The following is a 25,925-nucleotide window of genomic DNA, read 5'->3' on the forward strand; positions in this document are numbered from 1 at the left end:
ATGTATTTATTAAGTTTTTTAAAAATGTTTTATTTAGCCGTATTTTCTCTAAAAAGTCATTTTAATTATTAAATTTAGACTGAAAACAAATAAGTTATATAGGAACAGAACACCTGCAGTCTTTACACAATGAGTTTATTTCATGCTGGTGACAGAAATATACATAAATATGGCAGTGAGAAATATTTTATAGCACCATGTTCTGACTCCATCCACAGGGAAAGGGAAATGAAGGTGACATTAAAGCACAGCCCTTAGGAGAATTCATGATTCAAGTACCTTCAAAAAGCTTTACTGCACTGTAAAACACATTAGGTAACCTAAAATATACTTCATGTGGAATCATCTGAAGTAACTTTAGCTCAAAAATTGTATTTAATACGACTGAATCATCTTCACTGTATAAGGTTCGAAAGAACTGCAAAGCTCAGGTCACACAGAAATTTCCAGTTTCACTTTCTACATTCTACTCAAGGAGTGTGGAAAGACATTTTGTAATAGGAACTTTATTCACTTGTGCAAAGCTTTTTTTCTTCCGTTCTCAGCAAGAGGAAATCTGCCCTGCTGAGGATGCTCTGTCTTGGCATATGACACTACCTGCGAGCACAGCTAGTGTTTCTTAGCCAAAGTGCATGTGATGTCTTGTCAACAGTCCTTAAGTCGCTTATATCTGGAATTGTCTTGAAATAGACCCAGAGGATTATGGTGCACAACGCAGCGTTTCAGACCTCAGGACAGAAGGTGAATCTGCTTCAAGAATGTCTAAGCTGGTGCAGAAAATGGGTCAATATGAAACCAAGGTGTTCATGGTTTCTCTCTGACTGTGCATGCAGATGAATGTGAAGGTCGTCAGACATTTGATTTGCTTCAGTGATAATCTGCTTGTTTTGATTTTTGGAAGTTTGCCCAATTATGCAATCTGTTCATTTCTTTTATGTTGCAATGAAAAGGGCAGTTTGAGGTGATGGCTGGTCTGGCACAAGCACGCTAATGCACTCAAATAATTAATGTGCCCTCGTAAATTTAATGATAAGTTCTGCATGTTTACAAATGCATATTCTGAGGTAAATCAAGTAGCAGATTCAATTGTAAAATCAACAAGAAATCAAAATGAAACCTGTTTAATTTCTTAATGCACGTTCCTGGTCTTATTATGCATAATCCATTGTGCAATCCATTAGTGGTGTTATTCCAAATTAATATATGCAATTGTTGCAATTGCAATCTTTATTATATGAATAAAATGTATCTTTCTCTTAAATGACTTTCCTTTATGCTGACATCATTTATTGCCAAAAGGTATTTAGGTATCATTTTTACAATGTTATGGTGGGTAACACCCACTTTTCACTGTCCAATCAGCTTGCAATAGATACAATTAAGCCCCACCCGACATTATTTCCTCATTTATTGTCAAATTACACTCAAATTCTGGAACTAAAATGGGTTGCAAACTGGAATTCACTTTGACCGTGGCCAATCCAAGATGACAAGGCCTTTTTCTACAACCTCAGCTCAGTTAAAGTTTAATCCATCACTGTTATGTATCCTGTTCCCCCTCTTTTCTTGCTCTTTCTTGACAAATCTTGGAAATCTCACTTCCCCTTAATCAGAGAAAGAGCTCAGATTCTCAGAAACGACAGCTCATTCATTTGCTCATTTCTTAGAACTTGTAAATTGACAAAAATGCCATGTCAATTCAACACACCGAGGCCTCTGGCTCTTAATCTTTTGCTGTCCATTAAAGAACATGACAAGATAAATTGCTGTACCGGTCACTGTGTGAAAGAAGGTGCGCAGGTTCCCAGCTGGTTATTTTTAAAGGAAGAAAATCCTCAATCTCTTTAATAACAAACCCTGCAGTCATGGAAACGGAAATAAAGACGGAAGGATTAATTCACGTTTGACCCATATTTCCTTGTTTGAATTAACATTATTAGAAGCAGCCCAATTTTTTTTGTGTACAGGGAAGGTATTTTTTAAATAATGTGTATTTATGCATGTATAGAAGACTGCAATGTAAATTTCTAGTATTATTATGCATAATAAAATGAGCACTACAGTTATCTGTGCAAAAGTAAAAGTTACTTTTGTCATAATACCCAGAGTGAACAATAAACTTGTTGACTAAAACTTAGAAAAATTGGTTTATAAAGTGTACAGAGCATCTCATCATCTCTAATGGAGTTAAGCTTGTTTGGAAGTGCAAGTAATTGTTTTAAATCACCTTTAATCAACATTCAATATGCATTTTTTTTTTTTTTTTTTTTGCATTTCGTGAGAGATATTAATGCCTGGACTGCATGTTTAGCTTCCAGTCTTCTCATCTGTTAAAAGCAGCTCTTAATCCAGGCGCATTTGGCATCATAACATCTCTCTTGAATGACCTACATTCCTCTGATACTGAAAACACACATACACAGCATTTTACTGAGCAAAGTTTATTTAATTCATAAATCAAATCATACAGAGCTGGGACAGAAACCAAGCTTATTAGACATTCCTTTAAGCAGTGCTATGTAAAGCAAACCATGTTGATTCAGATGGGAAAAAGTCATTAGAAAAATGAAACACCTAGAGGAACCCGGGGATATTTTTTGTGCTACACCATTACAATGAACATTAGTGACTGATTCAATGACGGTGAGAGATCAGTCACACAGATCAGAAGTGCAGCAGTAGATGTTCACTCCAGGAACACAGAACTCCTCACATGTCCGGCTGAACACAGTGGCTATGGTTTAAAGCATAATGAGAAAACAGCTCAGTATCCGATCTGAACTTCTACAATACAGACCTTTAATGAAGAAACGACATTCTCCTTTTTTTTTAATCACCAAGCAAGGGGTAATAAATATGAATATGTAACAAAAACTAAAATTAAAACCAAAATTCCATTACTTGAATTAAAATGAACATTAACTAAAATATATAAAATATTTGTAAAAACTTGTTTTATTTAAGCTAGTTGCCATAGCAACATTTCTCAGTTTTGTTTAGTATAAGTTGAAGAGCTAAAATGACAACTAAATAAACTAAAATTATATAGACATAATTAAAAAATACAAAATAAATAAAAGAAAAACAAAAGAAAGTACAAAATAGAATCAAATTCAAAATATTAACAGAAGGTAGTATATCATGATGACATTGGATATTAAAGACTAGAATTGAAAAATGAGTAAATAAATTATTTTAATATTAATTGCTTACCTGTTGAAACTGTTCTGCAGAAGTTACTTGAGGCTGGGCATTGAGTTGGGGTCTTGCAGTCCCCATCCACACAGGTGTAGCATGTCAGCGAGTGCACTATTACATATTAGACAAATAGATAGCAATGATTAAAGTATCTGCACTTCATCAGAGCATTTTGAAAAACTTTTAACTACATTCCAAAGTGTAATATTTGACAATTTACTTCACTACATTTCATATAAACAAGTGCTGTCAAACAATTAATCACGATTAATCGCATTCAAAATAAGTTTGTGTTTACAAATGTATGTGTACTCTGTATATTTATTATGGATGTATAAATACACACACATACAGTATATATTTTTAAAATATTTAAATATATTTAATATATAAACATAACATATTTTTCTTAAATATATACATACATGTTTGTGTATTTATATATATATATACATAATAAATACTCACAGTACACACACATATATTATGTAAACAAAAACTTTTATTTTGGATGCGATTAATCGCGATTAATCATTTGACGGCACTAAATAATATTCTTTCCTCATTGTTTTGAAGTGATGACATCATGACCCGCTCTGAGACATGATAGGAATGTCCTGTTCATGGAAAAGTCTTTCGTTTGAATCTATTCTTTTCAATTAATCAGTTGAACCATTTCACGAACTGCACTGAAATTATTCATTTGTGAATTTGTATGATTCAGTAAGCTCTAACCCATTTTGCGCAGGAAGATAAAGGATGGATGGATAGATAGATGGAAAGAGAAAAGCTTTTGTCTTACCTGAAGCACTGCAGAGAAGCACCACAATAAGAGCACAAACTAGCGTCTTCATGATGGAAGCTGGTCTGGTCATGCGGAGGAACATGTTTCTTTATATACCTCGGTTACACCTTTTACTGAAAACACATTCTTCCTAAAGCATATCAGTAATGCTGCATGACAGGTTTCATGTAACTAGATATAGATGTAAGTTCAGTTCCTGTACAAGGAAGTAAAATGATTTTTCGGTAATTCTCTGCTTAGCTTAATGTCTATAGCTTGTGAATTGTTTTAGCCAAGATGCAAGAACTGAGAACTACTATCAAGCCTGTAACTCCACTATGTCTTTTCTTAATCTTTCACTTATTTATTTCTTAATATCCTCCCTTATTTACCAATAATTTCTCTGATTTATCTGACTCTGATAAGTTGGCTATTTTAATATTGAGATCACTATCTATGTTCCAGCACTAGCAGATACAGCCACAATGAGTTACATCCTTAGGACTTCTTTTCTTTCTGAAATATCACAATGAATTTACTTCTATTTTATAATATAATTCTTTAATAACTGAAACCATAAACCACACTATTCTGTGAGATGGCCATCTAAAGTGCAGAGCTCTTAAATTCATATTCCTCCTGCATTACTAAGCCTGTCAGGTGCTATAGAAAACATCCAATTAATCTGCACACCAACAATCCCCTGGTGTTCCACTGGGATCTGTACTTGGACCACTTCTCATTCTATACTAAATCACTCAGTTATTTCATAACCTCTCATGGCCTCTTACCTCTTATTAAAAATGCAAATCTCATCTCAAAGTTGAAATTACAGGCCAGCTGGCAAAATGATCTCTAATAGCATGCACCTCAGGGCCGTGAAGCCAAGTGAATTCAATGCTTATTAGAGCTGGGGCACGGACAGGCCTTGTGGGCAATCTGTCTAAAGATTAGTCTTTTATTGTTTTTAGGCTCTGGCATTTCCATAGAAGTTTGAGACTAGTTATTGCTTTGAGGAGAGATATTAGGGACTGGAGGCATTTGCCAATGTTCAGCTCTCAAGATTAAGGTTAAATTGCCAAAATATGATGGATATTTTCCTCTTTTGAATTGAAAATATCAGACAAGTAAAGTTTATTACAGCTTTACTTACAATTGTCAGATGAGGCATCTGTGAAAAAAGTACAAATATACCTAAAGGAATTGAATTTTTTTCAGTAAATTCTGTCAAATGTAGATCTAAACACATGATTAACTAACACAGACAGCAGGGGGCAACAAAGATCAGAAGTAATTAGATGGCAAGCATTCAGCAAATAGCCTTCATAAAGAAAAAGAAAGATAATATCAATACTGGAACATACATGATTGGTGTGGGTATAATATACTATTAATATACTAATGTTAATATTTTATTCAAATGTATGTTATTTATATATTAGTTATAGATGTATCATTGCATTTATGCAGTACATGTCTTTTACACTAAAGACAAATCAGACATGTTTTAATTAATCAAGAATGTTGTTTGAACCTATTTCAGTTTGATATACAAACTTAGCATGTTATATGAAAATATTTAATAATACTTAAGATAATTAGCGCTTTGGAAGAAAAACATTAGCATTCCTCAACCTAAACATACATCTATCAGTCTCTCTCTGTAGTCATCCATCCATCCATTTATTCATAAATCACTCAACCATAGCCTACATCAATCGATCCATTAATTCATTTTTTAATAAAAGCAATTTATTGGAAAGCTTACAGTTCTTTGGTATACCACTCAACAAAATGAAATCTTGGGCTTCTAATGTAATTTTTCAATGCATTAAATGAATTACTAAAAGTTCCATTTAGTAAGCAATTGATTCCTGTGTAAATAATCACTTCAATAAAATGTTTGGAATTCATTTAGCCTCTAACCATATAGGTGACAGTGCTCACGACAGTGATTTAGGGTTGCCAATTCATACGAACTTTGGAACTCTCTGAACTTTAAAATAGCACATTTTACAACCTTCTTAGCAGCACATCAGCTCCAAGCACAGGCAGTATGTTCTGAAAGCTGAGTAGAAGCATAGAAAGTTTAGTGTTTTATGGTTTTGAACTAAGCGTTGACCATATGACCTTCTAAAGGTGAACTTGCTACTCTGCAGTGACGTCTCATAATTCCTTCACCTGTGCCAATAACGTCCAAAGGAAGACGTCTGGAACAGAACAGTCTGTCTTGAAACAAAACACTAAAACAAGCACAGTATGAAATTTCAATCTGACTGAGTTTAAAATAAGTAAGATTGCAGTTTTGTATAGCACACAAAAAGAGTAATAATAGGATAATTAATAATACTTAATAAATAAATACTTAAGTTAGATTTTTTTTTTTTTTTTTTACCCTTTTCACATAATTCTCAGAAACAGAAGTCATCATAATTGTGAAACTTCTATAGTGGTGAACAGAAATTACAACACATTTATTTTGTGTGTGTGAAATAGAAATGGCATTTCTATTAATATTGAGAGATAGTCTCTAGTCAAAAGAGAGGAAGATGTCAAATTTGTTGTCACTCCCTCAGCTGTTGTTTTAGAAACACTCATGCAGCAGCGTTAAAAAAAACAGTTATAAATGTACATTAAAAAGTTAAAAATGAAAATATAAATAGCTTTTCTAGATTTACGATGTTAATAACTGTGGAAACCATCCTTAAAAGCATTTCATGGAAACTAGCAAATTAGCAAGCACCACTATGTGTCACTACAGACTGCAGTACCGTTGACAGCCAGCAGATGCTGCCCTTGAGCCAATCAGTTGTGTGAGTGCTTCACTTATTTTGTTTGCATTTCACAGCCGAATGAATAAAATCTCTTCAGAATGCAGTTGGCCAAAATAATCTACAATTCTCATTTGAACAACCTAACACATCGCTTTGCCAGTACATCTCTGAAATAAATGACACCATTTGCAACTAAAACAGTCTGACAGGGCAAGCAGCCTGATCTCGCCGCTTAAAAAAGTCATTCTCTCTTCCAAAGCGCAATGACTGGACTGGATAGCAAAAAGCTTCAGATTTCCCATCTCCCTCAGTAAATTGCAGAAACAGAGTGTCCTCCATTAGGCGCCATAAATCTGAGTTGATGTGACAAAGGGTAATGAAGCAGCTTTCTAATCGGCCTGCCCACGGCCCCTCATGTCACGCTGCAGACAAGCCTGGGCCAAATGCAGGAATGGATGTGGTTAACAGATTACAGAGCAAAGCTAAACCCACAAACATTTATGTAGAGCCAGAAAATGGCAGCATGTATGTCAATAATGGTATACATGAGGGACGGCTTGGCTAAATATGGTTGAAAGTTGGTAGCATTTACAGAAATCAATAATACAGCACCAGACAATTTAATGAAAGAAGACGATAATGATCCTGTTTATCCTCAAGCTAAACCAGAACCTCTCTGAAAAAGAACAACCAGTCCATTTCCAAACGCTGTGTTTTATTGTATAAGTGGCTCTGTTTCACAAGAACAAGAACTTCCTATAAACTTGAAGCTGTGGGAGTCGTGCTTTAGCCTCTCAGGACGGTGTGTGGAACACACTGCAGCAGGACGACATTAAACTCTGGGCTTGTCCCATACAGTACATGTGTTCCTCTTGTCCTTGTCTCTGAATTGGAACAGAGCTTACTACAGCGAGACCTGGCTGGCGCTTTATCACATAAACCTTCGGTATACCTAATCAAATAACCAGCCGGGCGTGAAACCATATTCCACTCTGTTCACGTAGCCTTGCGATGAGTGCCTTGCAGAATCAAACAGGACACAGGATTAAGTGATGGAGTCGGAGTCTTCCAGAGGGCCTTGTGCTACAGCGATTAGGACAGAGGTATTAGCGTGATTGTGGGTGGTACAATACTTAAAGAATGGGGAAAGAAGTGCAAAGTAGCTCTCCATGACCCATCAGGTGCTCATCTGTTGAAATATTGCCTTGTGGTGGAGTTTTTTTTATAAAATAACAATGATGAGAGCTTTTATTTACATTAAATTTCACACCTGAAAGTAGTGAAGCAACTGGATTTGGTCAAAGAAGGAAATAACGCTGATAGAAAAATTCTAATGATTAAGGAAAAATGTTTGTTAGATGAATATTAATAATAGTCATTGTAACGGGAACAAGGAGACGTGTGATGTACGGATCCATTTGCAAGGCTTTATTTAGACAGAGACGTGGTCATAAACACAGACCGGGTTGAACAACGGCAAACAGGTATGGCATGGGCAAGACACAGTAATCCTAGGGCAAGCGTGGGTCTTTGATCGGCGAACGATATTCAGAGGGCTTGAGAAGAGGGGTAGTCCGATAACATGAGCAATAGTCCAAACTAGGTATAAACAGAGTTCGAAACGGCGAGACAAGGGTAATCCAAGATACACGGGCAGATATCAAGAAACAAGGCAATAAACTAGATAAACTAAACTTAGACTTAGAAAACACGGAAGGGCTCCGTAGCTATCACTGGGAGAGCGGTAAATGCAGAACAATACTCGGCAACTAGATCAGGAACTGAATGTGTTTTATATGGTGTGTGTAATAGCTCTCAGGTGAGGGTGTGATTGGTGACAGCTGTGTGATCAGTGCAATGAATGATGGGAAATGCAGTCCAGTGTGACGTGCAACAGTCTGTGTGGTGCGAGAGTCAATATGAAGGAAGGGCGACCTCCGATGGCGAGTGGACGGAAGACCACAAACCGGATTTCGTGACAGTAATAACAATATCAACAATAATCTTGAAACAATGATTTATAGCAAGAAATAATATATAAATAAATATAATTAAATACATTAATATATAAATAATTGAATACATAATTATAATGTAATCTGTTTTTATCAAATTTAATTAATGTATAATAATAATGTATAAATAATATTCTATTATTATATAAATATTAAATTATGTTATTTATATTGTTATATTTCAAAACATACATTTTAAAAATGTAAAAACTTTTAATATTTTATTGTAAATCCTAGTTTCCAGATTTTAAAAAGAAAAAGTGTTCTGTAAATGCTATTATTATTATTACTACTTTATTATTATTCGGTCAGATGTTCTTGGCACAAAAGCACAAAATGATCGTTGAAAATTTTTCAATCCACTGCAAAAAATGTGACAAACCAAATACTTGCCAAAGCAAAATAAATGCATTTTCACTAGTGGTCTCAGACTTTTGAATATTTTATAAAAGTTTTATTTTTCCGATATTCACTGTACTTTTTTTATGGAGATATTTGACACTTGCAGTTCTGAATAGCGACTAATGACTCACTATATCCACATCCCTTTCTTTGTCTCTCTGAACTCCTATCTTTGCACTCGGCTGAGAGACTGCGAGGGGTCGTGACCTCTGTGGCCTTTTGTTCCCTCAGTGAGTTGGGTTACAGACAGTGCCTCATCAGCCATGCTGTAGATGACCTTCTGTACTCCTGTCCCTCAGAGCTATGCGGGGCCATTGGCCTCTCTGCCTCAGTGTTAAAGCTGCCTTTTATAGAGCAGCCTGCCCCAGCAGCATGCTGGGAGACAAACAGAGACAAATGGGCTTGGGTTTTTTCTTCAGAATAGTTAAATCAACAAGTGTTACATAAAAAGTGAACGCAAGGTGGATATATATAAGTGTAATCAGGGTCTCTGATATCTCAGGCTTTCTTAAAAAAAAAAACGTTGCTAACTTTAAAATGATGGCTGTGTTGCAAAAGCTTAATGTCCTCTGTAAGAGGCTCTTAAAGCCGTTCCAAGACCTCTCGGAGTCCCAGGAAGTATTTAAAGCTCCGACGTGATGCTGTAAAAATAATTCAAAGAGCAGGAAGAGGAGTTATTAAACTGAAAAGAAAGTTGCAGAAGGCGGGAGGGGTGTTCAGACAGCAGGGGTCTTTGATGAGCGTATCCGGACCGGGCCGGATGAGAGCTGAGTAATGTGGGGGAGCTTTATCCAGGTGCACACATTGTGCTCTTGAGTCTACTCCTTTCTGCCTTCATCCGTCTCTCTTTCTTTCTCTTTCACTCATTCGCTCTCGTTCTCCCCCCTTTTCCCTTCTCTGTCTATTCAGCTCAAGCGCCGGGAGTCAGATAGATGGTCCAGCTGCATCCTCTTGGTCACTATGTGCCAGTTTATTTAAGGTCTTCTTGGAACAGAGACCTCCCTGTGAATGTCTTAATATATAGCCTGTATGTTCGTGTTTGTTCTCGGGAGAGCAAGTCACAGTCCCTAAATACATCTCAGAGTCGGTTAGATTTAGAACGCTGAGTAAATACTACACTGATTTTTTTATGAGTGTTTGCGTGAAAGGGAGTGTAGTCATGGCTTTCTCATTATGTTTCAGACCAAGGAGGTCCATAGCACCTGCAGAAAGCTATCCATTAGCATTCTCATTCATCTCAATGGCAGTTTCTCAGAATGGAGAAAGAACAAGAACGCACACAGTCCCACAAACATCACTAGCGACTATCCTGGGATGTGACGTGAAAGGCAACAATGTAAGGCTTAATATAATAATACTAACAATAATTGACTTATTACTAATTATTTTTACTGCCATTCAAAAGTTTGGTGTCAGTAAATTTCTTGTTTTCGAAACAAGTCTCACGCTCACCCTAGCTGCACTTATTTGATCAAAAATACAGTAAAAACGTTAAAAATGTTTTCTATTTTAATATATTTTAAAATGTAATTTATTCCTCCGATGGCAAAGCTGAATTTTCAGCAGTCTTCAGTGTCACATGATCCTTCAGAAATCCTTCTGTGCTGTATAACATTTTGACTGGGCATTCTGAGTAGACTCATTGAAATATATTGAACATATTGAAATATTCTATTCTATTTAAATAGAATAGAATATAGAATAACATATTCACCCTAAACTGTCTCACATCAACACATTTATACACAATTGCACACATGTTTTATTGCTATAAATGAACGAAAACTGCTCCCTGATACCCAGCCTGGCCACTTGCATAGAGATAGTAAAGTTAGCCATTTTTCATTTCTTGAGTTCATGTGCCCATATAATCTTAGCATTAGTGGTAAACTGATTTGGCTTGATGTCTGCAATGAAGGGCTCAGAGAGACTATTCCGCTCGAGCTCCGATAGCCTCATAGACAGAAGGATAAATGAAATAAATATGCATAAAGGAGGAGATGGCAAGGTGGAGGGATGCTGAAAGAACTAACAGCGGAAGTGGTAAGAGGCTGTTTTTATCCTTGGATATTAATTGGAAGATCTGATGGGCGTACTCCTCCCGAGATTACGTTAATAACTTAATAGCAAAAAATGGCTTATCTTACTTAGTTTTTTGACTTAAGAAATTTAGTCTTGTTTCCAGGGGGAAAAACTAAATTAAGTACATTTTGCTTTAAACAAGTAGAATTACGTGCCAGTGGGGTAAGTAAAATATTCTTAAAACAAGAGTATTTTACTTACCCCACTGGCAGATCATTTTACTTGTTTTGAGCAAAATGCACTTAATTCTCCCCATTTTTGACTGTAAACAAGACAAAAATACTAAGTAAGATAAGCCATTTTTTGCAGTGTGGTCAGTCACACCATTTCTAATTAGATTCCTCATGCAATTTTGCCTCCAATGCAGTACAGCCTTAATTGTTTTTTTTTGGTCCCTCACCAGTTTTCAGCTGCTATATGGGCCATCCACAGACCATCAATATTGATCTCCTTGCTATATGAAAAAACCCTAAAATCCCCTCCATCCTGATGTAAATGACTTGCACTATTGATTAATTAATTTTAGATGTTGACATCAGCAGCGTTAACATTAGAAAAATGAAAGATGTTGAATTTATTCAAGTGAATTAATTATTCATTTCATTCATGTATGCATATTTATATATTCATTCATGTATTAATTTATGCAGATTTTTGGAAGCTGTAAAATGCCGTAGTGCTTCAATAGACATATGACTTCACATTATACTAACAGCTCAGCCTGTCCTGCCTAGGAGGAGGTGATTCACAACTTTTATTGCACCAATACTGCCTACTCATCTGCGCTATCCCTGAGCAGCCTGCGCTCTCCTGCGTCATACAACAGTGTCCTCCCTGGGACCTTTAACTTCTGATGACCCCTGAGGGGTGGAGCTCTTCATTTCCTGCCCTGCTGGTGACTCACACCCATCAATGAAGGTGTTTATCAGTCCGACCTTTCATGACCCCTCCTGTTTCCTGCTGATGACTGGATGACCCCTGTGGGTGACCTCTTGTTGATTTTTATCTGCTTTTAACACATATCCAGTTTATGCCTCAATGCATCTTGTCAGAAGTGTCGTGCTTGTTCATGATCCAAACTTGTTCAAAAAATATAATATAAATACAATTTAGGTTAATTGGGACAGTTTTTGCCATTGAAATGAATATATATATATATATATATATATATGCACACACACACACACACACACACACACACACACACACACACATGTTCGTTTTTGTGAAAAGTGGGGACATCCCATAGGCATAATGGTTTTTATACTGTACTTACTGTATGTGCTATTGCCCTACACCAACCCTACACCTAAACCTACCCCTTACAGGAGACTTTCCCCAAAAAAACCTCACTCTGTACGATTTATAAGCGTTTTGAAAAGTGGGGACATGGGTTAATGTCCTGAAAAGTCACCTTCACCTTGTAATACCTATGTCATACCTTTGTCATTATACAAATCTATGTCCTGACTTTTCACAAAAACGCGCACACACTCACACACACACAGTGGAGGAAAAAATTATTTGATCCCCTGCTGATTTTGAATGTTTGCCCACTGACAAAGAAATGATCAGTCTATAATTTTAATGGTAGGTTTATTTTAACGGTGAGAGACAGAATAACAACAAAAAACCCCAGAAAAACGCATTTCAAAAACGTTATAAATTGACTTGCATTTTAATGAGTCAAGTAAGTATTTGATCCCCTATCAATCAGCAAGATTTCTGGCTCCCAGGTGTCTTTTATACAGGTAAGGAGCTGAGATTAGGAGCACTCTCTTAAAGGGAGTGCTCCTAATCTCAGTTTATTAACTGTATAAAAGACATCTGTCCACAGAAGCAACCTGATCTCACAGAATTCCGTGTAATGACCACGGACTTAATTAACCCTGAATCTGTCAATTCCGTGATGGGCTCACAGAAGGCATCAGCCGTGGTCCATGCACGGATTCACTGGTTCAACACCAGTGCTGCATCGGACCACGTAAAAAGAGCGACTCTGATCCAGTTATATTTTGTATATAAATTTATACTTTCACTGGAGTTCCTGACCCCACCCCTACCCTAAACCTACCCAGTTCTGAACAATAATGATGACAATAAATTTCCCAGTATCGCGTCAGCATATTGATGCTAAGGGTTTCCTATTTAAAGTGTTGAACCAGTGGATCCGTGCGTGGAGCACGGCTGATGCCTGTCACTGACTTACATTGGTATCACTTCTGTGAGCCCATCAGGGAATTTTCGGCGATTCCGTGATGCCACGGAATTCTGTGAGATCATGTTGGAAGCAATCAGTCAATCAGATTCTAAACTCTCCACCATGGCCGAGACCAAAGAGCTGTCCAAGGATGTCAGGGACAAGACTGTAGACCTACATAAGGCTGGAATGGGCTACAAGACCATCGCCAAGCAGCTTGGTGAGAAGGTGACAACAGTTGGTGCGATTATTCACAAATGGAAGAAACACAAAATAACTGTCAATCTCCCTCGGTCTGGGGATCCATGCAAGATCTCACCTCGTGGAGTTTCAATGATCATGAAAACGGTGAGGAATCAGCCCAGAACTACACGGGAGGATCTTGTCAATGATCTCAAGGCAGCTGGGACCATAGACACCAAGAAAACAATTGGTAACACACTACGCTGTGAAGGACTGCAGCGCCTGCAAGGTCTCCCTGCTCAAGAAAGCACATGTACAGACCCGTCTGAAGTTTGTCAATGATTCAGAGGAGGACTGGGTGAAAGTGTTGTGGTCAGATGAGACCAAAATCCAGCTCTTTTGGCATCAACTCAACTCGCCGTGTTTGGAGGAGGAGGAATGCTGCCTATGACCCCAAGAACACCATCCCCACCGTCAAACATGGAGGTGGAAACATTATGCTTTGGGGGTGTTTTTCTGCTAAGGCGACAGGACAATTGCACCGCATCAAAGGGATGATGGATGGGGCCATGTACCGTCAGGGCCAGGGCATTGAAAATAAGTCGTGGATGGGTATTCCAGCATGACAATGACCCAAAACACACAGCCAAGGCAACAAAGGAGTGGCTCAAGAAGAAGCACATTAAGGTCCTGGAGTGGTCCCCCTCGGTCCGTTCGCCACGGGGCCCCCACACAACGTGGGGTCCGCACCAGTTGCACCGCCGAAAGGACGGCCCTGCATGTATATATATATATATATATATATATATATATATATATATATATATATATACATATATACTGTATATATGTATATATATATATATACACACCCACAAAATAGATATATTCTTGCCTAAATGAGACAAAACTGCGAAAGAAAAAAAGATGGACAATGATGTCCCTGCCTCTAGCAACTCATAAATGTGTCATCATGACAGAGTATAATAATGTTTGTGTAATGCATGGACATTTTAATTGCAAATAGATTTCCTTTTACATGTAACAAATCCATAGGAATTCTAAATAAGAATAAGATAAATGTGTGGATTATTTGTATGTGACACATATTAGTCCCTTTATGGGTGTTGCATACAACTAGAAATTTCTCTTTAAAGATTTTTTGGCTTCCATCACAATTGTTTCATTTCATCTCAGCATATGGGACTGTAATCGTTGCTTTTCAGGCAGCAGAAACAATAAGCTTTTTGATTAAGGATCCAATATGACCAATTACCACACTGTAACTAGCCATGTTGGCAGAATGTGGATGACAGAAGATCTTTAATGGCTTGTACATTGCATAACAGCACGGATGAACAAAATCTCTTATCACCATATTAAAATACAGGATGCACATATTTATCACCACAAAAATGAGTTTAAAAGCGTGGATCGCTTGGCAGACAGTGTTGTCTTGCTAGAAAATTACAGATACAATTTACAAGGTGACCCTTAAAGCATCATTTATAATGTATTCCAGGGAAAGCAGTGTTTAAAAAAGAGTTGTGAATTTGAGTTTGCTGCGTATGTAAAAATAGCATGTACTGAGATTTGTCTTTAACATCTAATAAACATTATAGAGACATTACAAATCATATTATTATAATATAATAGTATAATTTATATTATATATAAATAGTTTTATGTCTGAGCATAGGCATTTGTTTACCAAAACACTTGTTAAATCAGTTTAAATGCAGCTTAGACTTGTGGAAAATGAACAAGTAAGAAAAGCTTTTTAATCCACGGCCACAACAAAAGGTGCATCTGCAAATCTTTGGTTGAGTCTACATGCCCTTGTGTTTTTTTAAGTTACCTCAAAAGCAAGGCCAGGAGCACGGACTAGAGATGCAAGAAGAGGCATGGGAGGGGCAGAGCCTTCATTGTCTCCTTGAGGACCTTGGTACACTTCATCATACATTCCTTTTCATCTCTGCGTCCTCAACTTCCAACGGTTTTCCGCATCGCCGGCGCTGGAACGCACGCTACGTGATCAGGGTGCACCTGCCGGCTGTGGGAATTGACCCGCTATCCTCAGTTTAGATGTCAATAGTGGGCAATTTTTTCCCTCTTCCTCAAGGTCATTGTGACCTGGAGTGAATCCATAAGAGACTAGCCTAATTACTGAGCAACAACAGGCAGTGCTGCAATAACCTAATTATTCTTGGCATATATTAGATAAAGGGGCCTATTGCTGCCTTTCCTGCAAGGGGCCTGTTGAAAAGGAATTTGATTTCCCCAAATACTTCTCCACCAGATCGTTCCTTGTGTTAATTGGGCATTTTAAAGCAATGAGGGATACCTCTTTCTTGCAAGCTGAGGAGCTCAGGAGGAGGTAAAGGGACAATGCACTCAAAAATTAAAATTCTTTTATAATTTACTGACCCTTATGTGAACTTTTCTTCCACTGAAACAGAAATGCAAATGTTTGGTAAAGTAATTTCTCCCTTTTTTTCTCATATAATGATATAATGGTATATTATATGAAATATTATGTATTCAGCTGTGTGATCACAGGATTACATTACATTTTAAAATGTATTAATAAAGAAAACAGTTATTTTTTATTGTAATAATATTTCACAATATTACTGTTTTTACTGTTTTTGATCAAATAAATGACACCAAAACATAAAAACTATTTTATTCATGACAGTTATTCCAGACTTGACCAGTACACCGTAAAAAAAAAAAAGTTGAGCCAACTTAAAATTTTTAGGCAACCAGCTTCAGCAGATTTTCGAGTTTTCTCAACTTGTCGTTTTAAGTTTATACAACAAAAATTTGAGAATCTCCCACAAAAATAAGTTGAGCAAACTCAAAAATCTGCTGAAGCTGAACTTTTTTTTTTTACAGTGTAGTGTATATGTGTACAAATTATTATTATTATTATTATTATTATTATTAAATAAATTAAATAATATATAATTATTATTATTTGAATCATTCCAAACTAATAATTATTATCATACACACACACACACACACACACACACACACACGCATGTCTGATTTGCTATCCTTGTGGGGACTCTCCATAGGCGTAATGGTTTTTATACTGTACAAACTGTATGTGCTATTGCCCTACACCAACCCTACACCTAACCCTACCCCTTACAGGAAACATTCTGCATTTTTAGATTTTCAAAAAAAACACCATTTATGTGTTTTAAGCCTTTTGAATTACGGGGACATAGGCAGTGTCCTCATAAACCACCTTCAAATTGTCATACCCATGTCATTATACAAATGTCCATATTTGGTTTGTTTCCTGTCCTTGTTTAATGTGATCATTAGTTAATTATGTTCCAGATATGTTAGTCTAATTATGTCTAATTATCATGCGTATTTAGTTCCTGCCTGTTTAGTTAGTTTTCGGCTGGTCTACTCGTTATTCCCCGGTGTTCTGTGTCAACCTTGCCTTGTCTTGCCCTGCCTTGTTTGGATTAATTAAAGACTGTTATTTGAGTTATCCTCGTCTCCTCGTTCCTCCCTGCTGTGTGCACCGTGACTATATATATATATATATATATATATACACACATATATACATGCTTAAATTCAATTATTAATTAAAAATTTCACCTCACAAATTCAATTATTTATATTTTATTTTGTTTAAACCTTTATCATCAGTACCAGAATATTCCAAAAAAATTAAAATAAAAATATCCCCGCAGTACAAATCATCAGCTAAATTCGGTTTTGTGGTTTAATAATAATATCAAACACTTAACATATTAGCTTGATTCTAAGGTCACTGTGCAAGACATCAATTTTTGGTGCTTTCAGTTTGAAATGTTTTCTGCCCCAGTTTGCTTAACCCCCACCAAATGCTGCCTTTCAGATTTGGTAAATGTTGCAATAATAATGTCAGTGTTGTTGAGTGGATCTATGTAGTTTTATTTATGGATCTGTTTCTCGTCAGTCAGTCCTACCCCCTGAAGAAGACACGTGCAGTGGACAGCAAACTAATGCAAGTTTCCCTGCAGGCCATACCAGTGTGATCCTCATTGACCATGTCGTGATGAATTAGCTTCAGCTATAGGCAGCTGGCTTTCTTATAATACACCTACAGGTCAGCAGCCAGAGTTCCTCACTTTGTTATGCCCACAGTAAGGAGAAAGGTCTTCGGATGCATGTCCTCATAGTGACTCACTATCTATAAACAGGCAATTAAGCTGGAACTTAGAGGACACAGTAGCTTATATTTGGATGTGCGCTGTCAGAAATAGAATCAGAGATATCACACAGTATTATTTGTTCTCTAATTTAGACGATTAAAATGGCTGCCAGTGTGTTTACGGGCATTTTATCCATCTATTAAATTAGCAGTACATTTGGACAGTACAACTTGGTAAACACTTTGCTCAAGGGTACAATGAAGATGAGTGACCTTTCAATTACTGAGTTACTTGGATCCAATCCTATAGCCTTTAGCCATTAGTGGTTCTAATAGTTTTGATTCAGGACCCAGATTTTACATTATTCCCAATATAAAAAAAATCAAATAAAAAAAAATCAAATGTATTTTAAAATGTATTTTTGTAACTGTGTGCAGTTATTAATTATTAATCTATTTTATTTATTTTTATTATTATTATTTTTACCCTTGTGATGTTCTTTAAATCCTTTACCAAATTTGGTATTCTCGGTCAAAAATGACTGGCTTTTTAAACATTTTTCTCAAATTAGTACAGGTGAGAAAAAAATTATTACTTTTTTTTTTTTTTTTGAGGAAGTTGTACCTTTTTTGAGCAAAGTCAATAAGTTTGAGTCCAATATGATAACATTAACTAGCATTTTTAGGAAGAAGAAAATCCCCTCTGTGTCAAAATGACCAAAATACAACATTAGGGTTAATATTACTGAACTACAATTTCTCTTTTCATTTTTTAAATTTATAATTAAGATTTATTTTTAATTAATATGATTTATTTTTATTAGTTGCATTTATCATTATTTTTTTCCCCTGCTGTCAGACCCATGACTATTTTTTTTTTTGAGTCTCAGCTCACCAGTTGAGAACTATTTAAGTGTGTATATATAAGTGCATACCTCTGTCCTGTTCTGTTCTGTATTGTCTGTGTCAAACTGCTGTCAGAGTATGAACTGACAGAGGCTGAATTATTCTTCCAGAGACGAACGCTGTAATGTTTTCGGAAGCACTGTTGCAGCAAGACTTCATATTCAGTAGATCAATGCGGCATCCAATAACATGTTGTGTTGCCTTCTGAATGCGTCTTGTGTCTGCATGACTGTGTGTGTGTGTGCATACTGTGCATACTAGTGTGAGGGAGTGCGGTGTTGAACAGCAAAGGCTGATCATGGTGTTTGAGCTTGTAGCCGCTGATGCATGAAATGGAACTCAGACAAGCAGTCTGCTTAAGCCTGTCCCCATGTCCTCCTCCAGATACCTACATCACTCCATTGATTTTGCAGCAAGAGATGGAAGTGGGGGTAGAGGTAAAGCTGGCCTTGAGTTTGTAAGTCCTGTAATTCAGACACAGACATGTTTACAGTCCAGAAAATGCTACACAAATTCTCTAATTAAGAACTTAATAAAGGAGGCCAGCGGGTTACGAAGGATCAGCCGTGATAAATTGGACAACTTTAAAAGAGTCTATTTATTAAACACACACTGTTATTTAAAGCAAATAGATTTTTTATTTTTTTTATATATTTATTTCTAAATGTGGGTAATTTGTAGAATATTTGGAATATATATATATATATATATATATATATATATATATATATATATATATAGTGGAAACTGTTTTCACTTAAATTGCTAGTAGATTCTTTTACAGTGTACATACAGTGATATGGAAAATATAAATATACAAATGGATAATCAGCAACATTTTTTAATTATCTTTGGTTGATTTGATTGCTTCTATATACAGTAAATCCATCATTAAATCAATGCAGATTTCTTTCTGTGGTGCAATAAATGCCAAGTTAAAGGTTGTTAATTAGGAAACTAGGTCAACACTAGTTTAGCATAATATAATAATGTTTGTTAATGTAAGTAATCAAAGTTAATATAAAGTGTTTCCAAGAAAATCTGTTATTTTCATACTAGGCTCAGAGTCTTGAAGGGGGTCCTTGGGACAAAAAACATCGACAACCACTATATTTTTCGTTAATCCTCAATTTTTAATTCTAATAATAATTATTTTATATTTGTCATACTTTGTATTTCTCTGTCGTTCTGCAACTAAAAACAGACTTGTTTATGCTTATGGATGTGTTATGTAATTGCATACCCAAAATAACAGATTCTAAAATGTCGCAAAATAGGTGCAAAAGGCTACAGCCCTTGGGATTCTGAAATCTGTCTTCTGACCTCCAAAAGCAAAGTAGCAAGTTAATGAACACCCATTACAACAAATCACACATGAGCTTGGAATGCTAATCGGGTCTTAATTGCAAACCCACTACCAATGAAAAATGCACACCTCTGCAAATGGCAGATGCTTGATCCTGATCAATAGCAGGCATGCAACTATCAATTGCAAAATCGATACTGTTGTATTTGGTTCTCCAATCTTCTGTCTTGTTGGAAATAAGGGCTCTAACAGAGTGGCCAAGGATAACGAGCTTGACCACTGAGACCTTTGTCTTTATCTATCAATGGGTCAATCCTCAAGTCTCCAGTGACCTGAGGCTGGTGCGGTTCCTTACCACATAGGTTATATATTTTATTCCATTGCTTAAATGGTTAGTGCACCTTAAAACACAACCTCATTGTTCCAAATCTGCATGCATTTCTTTCTTCTGTGAAACACAAAAGAAGAATGATTCAACTGTCTTTGTCCATACAATTAAAGTCAGTTTGGTCAAAACAACATCACACAGGTTTTCAAATGACATGAGGGTGAGTAAATGACAGAATTGTCTTTTTTTTTCTGAACTGTCCCTTTAAGATATCTTCAATGTTAGTGTCATAAATACCTGAAGGCCTACGGTGTCTTATTATTTCGCAGTGCACCGAAAAGGCTAGATATTTACTGCTCTGTGTTAATAAGGAATATTTAATGACACAACACAGGTCGTAAACCAAGCAAATGTTCATTTCTGAGTGCTGTCAAACACCAGAAGTGCTCCCTCTTTTCCCATATTTCACATAAGCCTATCTATTAAACGACTTTCAATGCACCAATTTGTCTTTGGCAGATGAATGTCCTTGTTGGCACAAGATTGCCTCAGTCCCTGTTTTAGCCAGTAAATGCCATCTGTGATTGACAGAGAGATACGAGCCAAGAGTACATGCCTGGGCAAATGGTGTCCAGTAAATGCTAAAGCAACATGGATTATGGTTTGATTCGTTGAAGGATGATGTTTACTGAGGATTTCACATCAGTTCTCTGACACTACTAATGTTCGACTAATGTTTTAAACCCCTAGAGGATGGAATGGACTTTTCATCTGACCTTTGAACTTTAATGCTACATGAAAACTTAAAAAAAAGCATCTCAGTTCAGGTCACACTTTTTGTTGGCATTCATAGTTCAGAATGATGCAGTGATTTGACATTAGACACCATTAAATTGCTTGACGAGGGCAAACGGACTAGGGCGGAAATATCCAATGGTTTGATGCTTGTTTTTAAACAGCTAGTCGCTTTAGAAATAATGTCATGCACCAAGATTTGATACTTGCAAATTTTTTATATACAAAAAGTGAATAAAATCTATTTAAAAAATAAATAAATGTTTGCTTTCTACATCATGACAGTGTTATTGTTGTATCATTCAAATAATAGTGTGGTTTTTATTCATATTTTGCATTTTCATTTGAATTTTAGTTCACATTTTAGTAATTTTGCTGTGATTTTTGTCATTTTAGTTTTTTTTTTTTTTTGTATGTTAGATTTATTAGTATGTCTAAAACAACATTTTCAGTCCGTATTTTTGTCAACAGAGCTTTTAACATTGTAGCATAAAAATGACCTCAAAGACTAAAAAGGCCCGTTCCTGTAGCTTAGCTGGTAAAGCATAGCCAAGGTTGTGGATTCACTTCACAATCAAAATGCAAAAAGTCGCTTTTAATAAAAGTGGCTGCTAAATGCATAAACGTAAAACTCACAACCCCCGATTTTGATATCATGGAGCCTTGACTTCCTTTCCTAACTAGCTTACATGTACAGCAGGCGTATGAATCCATGAATACTCAAAACACGCTGGCGACTTGTGAAGAGAATTAAAAAGTGAGCCAGCTTTCACAAGGCTTTGTTCACCTTGAGCACAAAGTTATTTTCAGAGAATAATAACGAAGGGCGTTGTAGATAAGGAGCTCGGCAGACAAGGACAAGTGAAAATCATGCCGTGCAAATGCACCGCAATTGCGGAGGCCCTTTTGAGAGATCACCGGTGGTTTAAATTGCAAAGATGAGCGTCAAAATGGATGAGGCGTCTTCAGGCTCTCTGGCGCTCGCCTTTGCGATTTGCAGTAATTACTCATTGAATGGGGGACATCAAGAAGCTGCTGACGCTGTCTCGTTTTTCAGCAATAACAGAGCGCTTTCCACATCGCTCTGCGTCACAATCATTCAGTCACCTGGAAATGTGTGTCCCTCACCGCACAACAAGGCATACGAGCAAAGTTTTCACGTGCTTCTGCTGTGTATTGATCAATGCGGAGGAGAAACGGAACATAATACTACATGACCTCTGTTGACATTATAATGTTGCATTATTTGGTAATAGTGAGGAAAGTGATGACAGCTTAAAAAGGCCGCTGCATGAGTATAATAGCTGACCTGTGTACATTTTGCATAGACAAAGATAAGGAGATAGAAACCCCCACGAGGGGCGAGAGAGACAAAGAGAGCGAGGGAGAGAAGTGTGGGAGTGAAGCGGGAGAAAAGAGAGCGAGAGCGAGAGAGTGTGGTCTGATAATGGAGGGCAGGGGAAGGTTGCTGACCTGCAGATCATTCTAGGGGTTGTGTTACAGAGGCAGGACAAGGTCAGCCTCCTTAGTTTACCACTGTGGTTTCATCATCTGTGTTTTATTTAGTATCACAAACAAATTCGGAGATACCCTTAAATAGACATTACCGAGCATCCGACCCAAATGGCATCATTTCTTTTCTCTGTGATGAAAGGCAGAGCAGTGGGGATGTGGACAAATAACCGAATGCAACAAAAAGCAGATTATTCATTCATAGCTAGATTTTAAAACAAAGTTGACTTAATTTATGTATATATATATGAATGCACTGGTAATGGAATGGTAACAATGGTACTACCACGATTGAGGCCTAGAAACGAAGCAAGGACATAATAATCAGAACAAAATAATAAGAACAAAATAATCTATGTGACATAGGTTCAACCATAATTTTTCAAAAAATACTTTTATTTAATTAACAACTTTATTCAACAATCCATCTCCTACGCATCACCCTGGCGCTATTTTAGAGAGCATCACGACATATGTTTTCTTTTTGCGCACAAAAAGTATTCTCGTAGCTTCTAAAAATTACGGTTGAACCCCTAATGTCACATGGATTATTTTAACGATGTCCTTACTATATTTCTGGGCCTTGATCATGGTAGTACCCTTGCTGTCTATGGGAGGGTCAGAGAGCTCTCAGAATTCATCAAAAATATCTTAATTTGTGTTCCGAAGATGAATGACAGTTTTACAGGTTTGGAACGAGTAATTAATGACAGAATTTTCATTTTTGGGTGATCTATCCCTTTAATGGACGTTTCATTATCTACAGTACTTATAGCCCTGTTTTTTTTGTTTGTTTTTTTTTCCAAAAATTTTGAATTCAATCAACTGCTTTTATGTAATATTACAGTATTTATTAGACAAGATTTATCGATGCACATCACTACTTAATTTCATTTTTAAATTCTCTATATGTTAAATCATTATTTTTGTTAAAGGGGTCATCGGATGCCCATTTTCCACAGTTTGATATGATTCTTTAGGGTCTTAATGAAAAGTCTATAAGACACTTTGGTTAAAATGTCTCTATGATAGTGTAAAACAACCCTTTTTACCCTGTCAAAAACAGCTCTGTTTACAGCAAGCCGTTTTGTTGTGTGTTCCTTTAAATGCAAATAAGCTCTGCACACCCCGCCCCTCTCTTCCGAGACGCTCTCTGAGAGACTGTAAACTTTAGCCGCATTCATCGTGAAACTTGCTAACACATTATTAGAAAAGGTGATTTGCAAAGATTCATAAAAAAAAAAATTATACTCACTTCTGTAGGTGAAGCTGGATCACGAATGATTCGTGCGAAGATAGATGCATTTAGGTAGATCGGGGGCGCATTCCCTTCAGAAAGGCTCGGATGTTCTGTATTCATATATATGTATGTGCGTGTCTATATATATATATATATATATATATATATATACATACAGAAGACAAACCAATCTCAATTTTGAAATTTTATTATAAAATTTTATTATGACTTTAAAACCGACAGATTTCATTTTTTCTTTCTTTTTGTTATCTGATGGTCACATTAAAACTGATAAAGGAGCAAGACATTTTATTACAAAAATGATTAAAATTACATTTTCATCACAAAATGTCATCAAATACAATAAATCACAGTGATGTAAAAATTTCCAGGAAATTTAGGGAGGAAAAAAAAAAAAAAAATCACAGAATTATCCATTCTATATTGTAGTCAAAATAAATAAACACTCTACACTGAGAGTGTAAAAAACGTGCTGCAAAGGAGTCTCTTTTCTAAACGTCCACAGATCCATAGCTGAAGAAACACACAGTTTCTAATTTCTTCATTGTTGTTTTCAGGATTTCTAATCCAATCTTATAGTTTCATAATTGGAATCAGTTGAACTCAAGATATCTACTTCCATTACTTCCAGCTCATAAAGCAACTTTATGAAGCTTGGCCCTTTCACTCAAGACCATTTTCGTTCACGTACACACACACACGCACATGCACACACACACATGCACACACACACACACACTGCCACAATTTCCCAAGAGCACACAAGTCACAAACCCCCTATTCCCCACAAAACATATTCTTCTTGCGCTGAGTCACCAGCAGCGTTGCCCTTAACACTGAGAATCCCAGACAGACGAATATTCAGCCCTGTGTTCCTTTGTAAGCGGTGTCAGTATCACCACAGTGACTTGCTAGCAGTGGGCAAGGGGTCATTGGCTGTTAACCTTTGGACCTTTAATAGAGAGTAATGGGATTTTAGTTATGAATGGTGGGGCCTGTCCCGTATGCCAGGGCACGGCAGCACTCTGTGCCCCAGACTACCTCCTGCTGTTCTGGTAATGAGTAATCAGGGCAACAGCATGTCAATAGCTTGCTGTGAACTGGACTGACCCTGCTTGCGTTTTCTTCCTGGTAGCACGGCGGCAAGAGCTAGTGAGCATCTTGACCACCCACCCCCATCCTCCAAACATGGCCCACTCTGGCCTTCTGTGTATGCATTTGTCTTAAAAACATGACGCAAAGCACTGAAAACAAACGGATATCCAACGACACACAAGAATTAGCGCAAATTTGTCAAAATGCATCATTCAAGTGCAATCCATTATTTCCAGCGATTGTTTTTCTTGTGTGATATTTATGTATGTTTAAAAGGTTTAAATGCAAATTCAAGTTTTTTAATTTAAATTACAATTAAATAATTTTCATAATTTATTGATTTTATTCTAATAAAAATGTAGTAATACATATCTAGCCTATATAGATATACACCCATTTACATATATTATATACATTATTATATAAACAATAATCAGTCACAATTTTAGACATATTTTGAGATATATATTCAAATGCAGCCCATTATTTTAGACTATTTTTTTGTTACATCTAAGTCATATATAATTAAACAATAAAATTATAAAATTATGATAACAATAAAATTATTCTAGATTATTGATTTGATTCAATGTCTAAAATTGAGAAACAAATACAACATTATAATCTATATATTATAAATTAATTTTTATATGTTATATCATTATATCATAGTTTTGTGTACTAATTGAAATGACACGAGGAAAGTCTGATCTCCCATCTGTGGTGAAGGACAGAGGGTAAAGTCCTAGAAAACAGTGTGAGGAAGCAAAAACAACATTGCTGGGTAAATTCCACCAAGGTGCCCTCCCCGTCCTCTCTGTTAGTCCTCTCCCTCCTTTGATTTTTTGGCTCACTGAAAGAGAAAATGATGTAGGAGAAGACTGCATTGGCCACAGCTGGATAATTCTTCTCTTTGCCC

At 36.4% G+C, this 25,925-nt stretch overlaps 1 protein-coding gene and 1 long non-coding RNA gene across 2 annotated transcripts in view; both read right to left on the reverse strand.

The window, feature by feature from the left end:
- Positions 1-2,425: 2,425 nt before the first annotated feature.
- On the reverse strand, positions 2,426-4,151 carry ly6d (lymphocyte antigen 6 family member D). Its single transcript, XM_058799168.1, has 3 exons — positions 4,001-4,151; positions 3,214-3,309; positions 2,426-2,734 (listed from the first exon to the last, which is right to left on the reverse strand). The coding sequence occupies exons 1-3, from the start codon at positions 4,083-4,085 to the stop codon at positions 2,652-2,654; spliced, it is 264 nt and encodes an 87-aa protein (XP_058655151.1). The 5' UTR covers positions 4,086-4,151; the 3' UTR covers positions 2,426-2,651.
- Positions 4,152-18,632: 14,481 nt separating this feature from the next.
- Positions 18,633-25,925, reverse strand: part of LOC131554094 (uncharacterized) — a 55,649-nt gene continuing 48,356 nt past the window's right edge. The window contains exon 3 of the long non-coding RNA XR_009274331.1: positions 18,633-19,173. This is a non-coding gene — a long non-coding RNA (uncharacterized LOC131554094). The remainder of the gene's footprint in view (positions 19,174-25,925) is intronic.

Source organism: Onychostoma macrolepis, chromosome 15 (assembly GCF_012432095.1).
Source record: "Onychostoma macrolepis isolate SWU-2019 chromosome 15, ASM1243209v1, whole genome shotgun sequence".
NCBI lineage: Eukaryota > Metazoa > Chordata > Actinopteri > Cypriniformes > Cyprinidae > Onychostoma > Onychostoma macrolepis.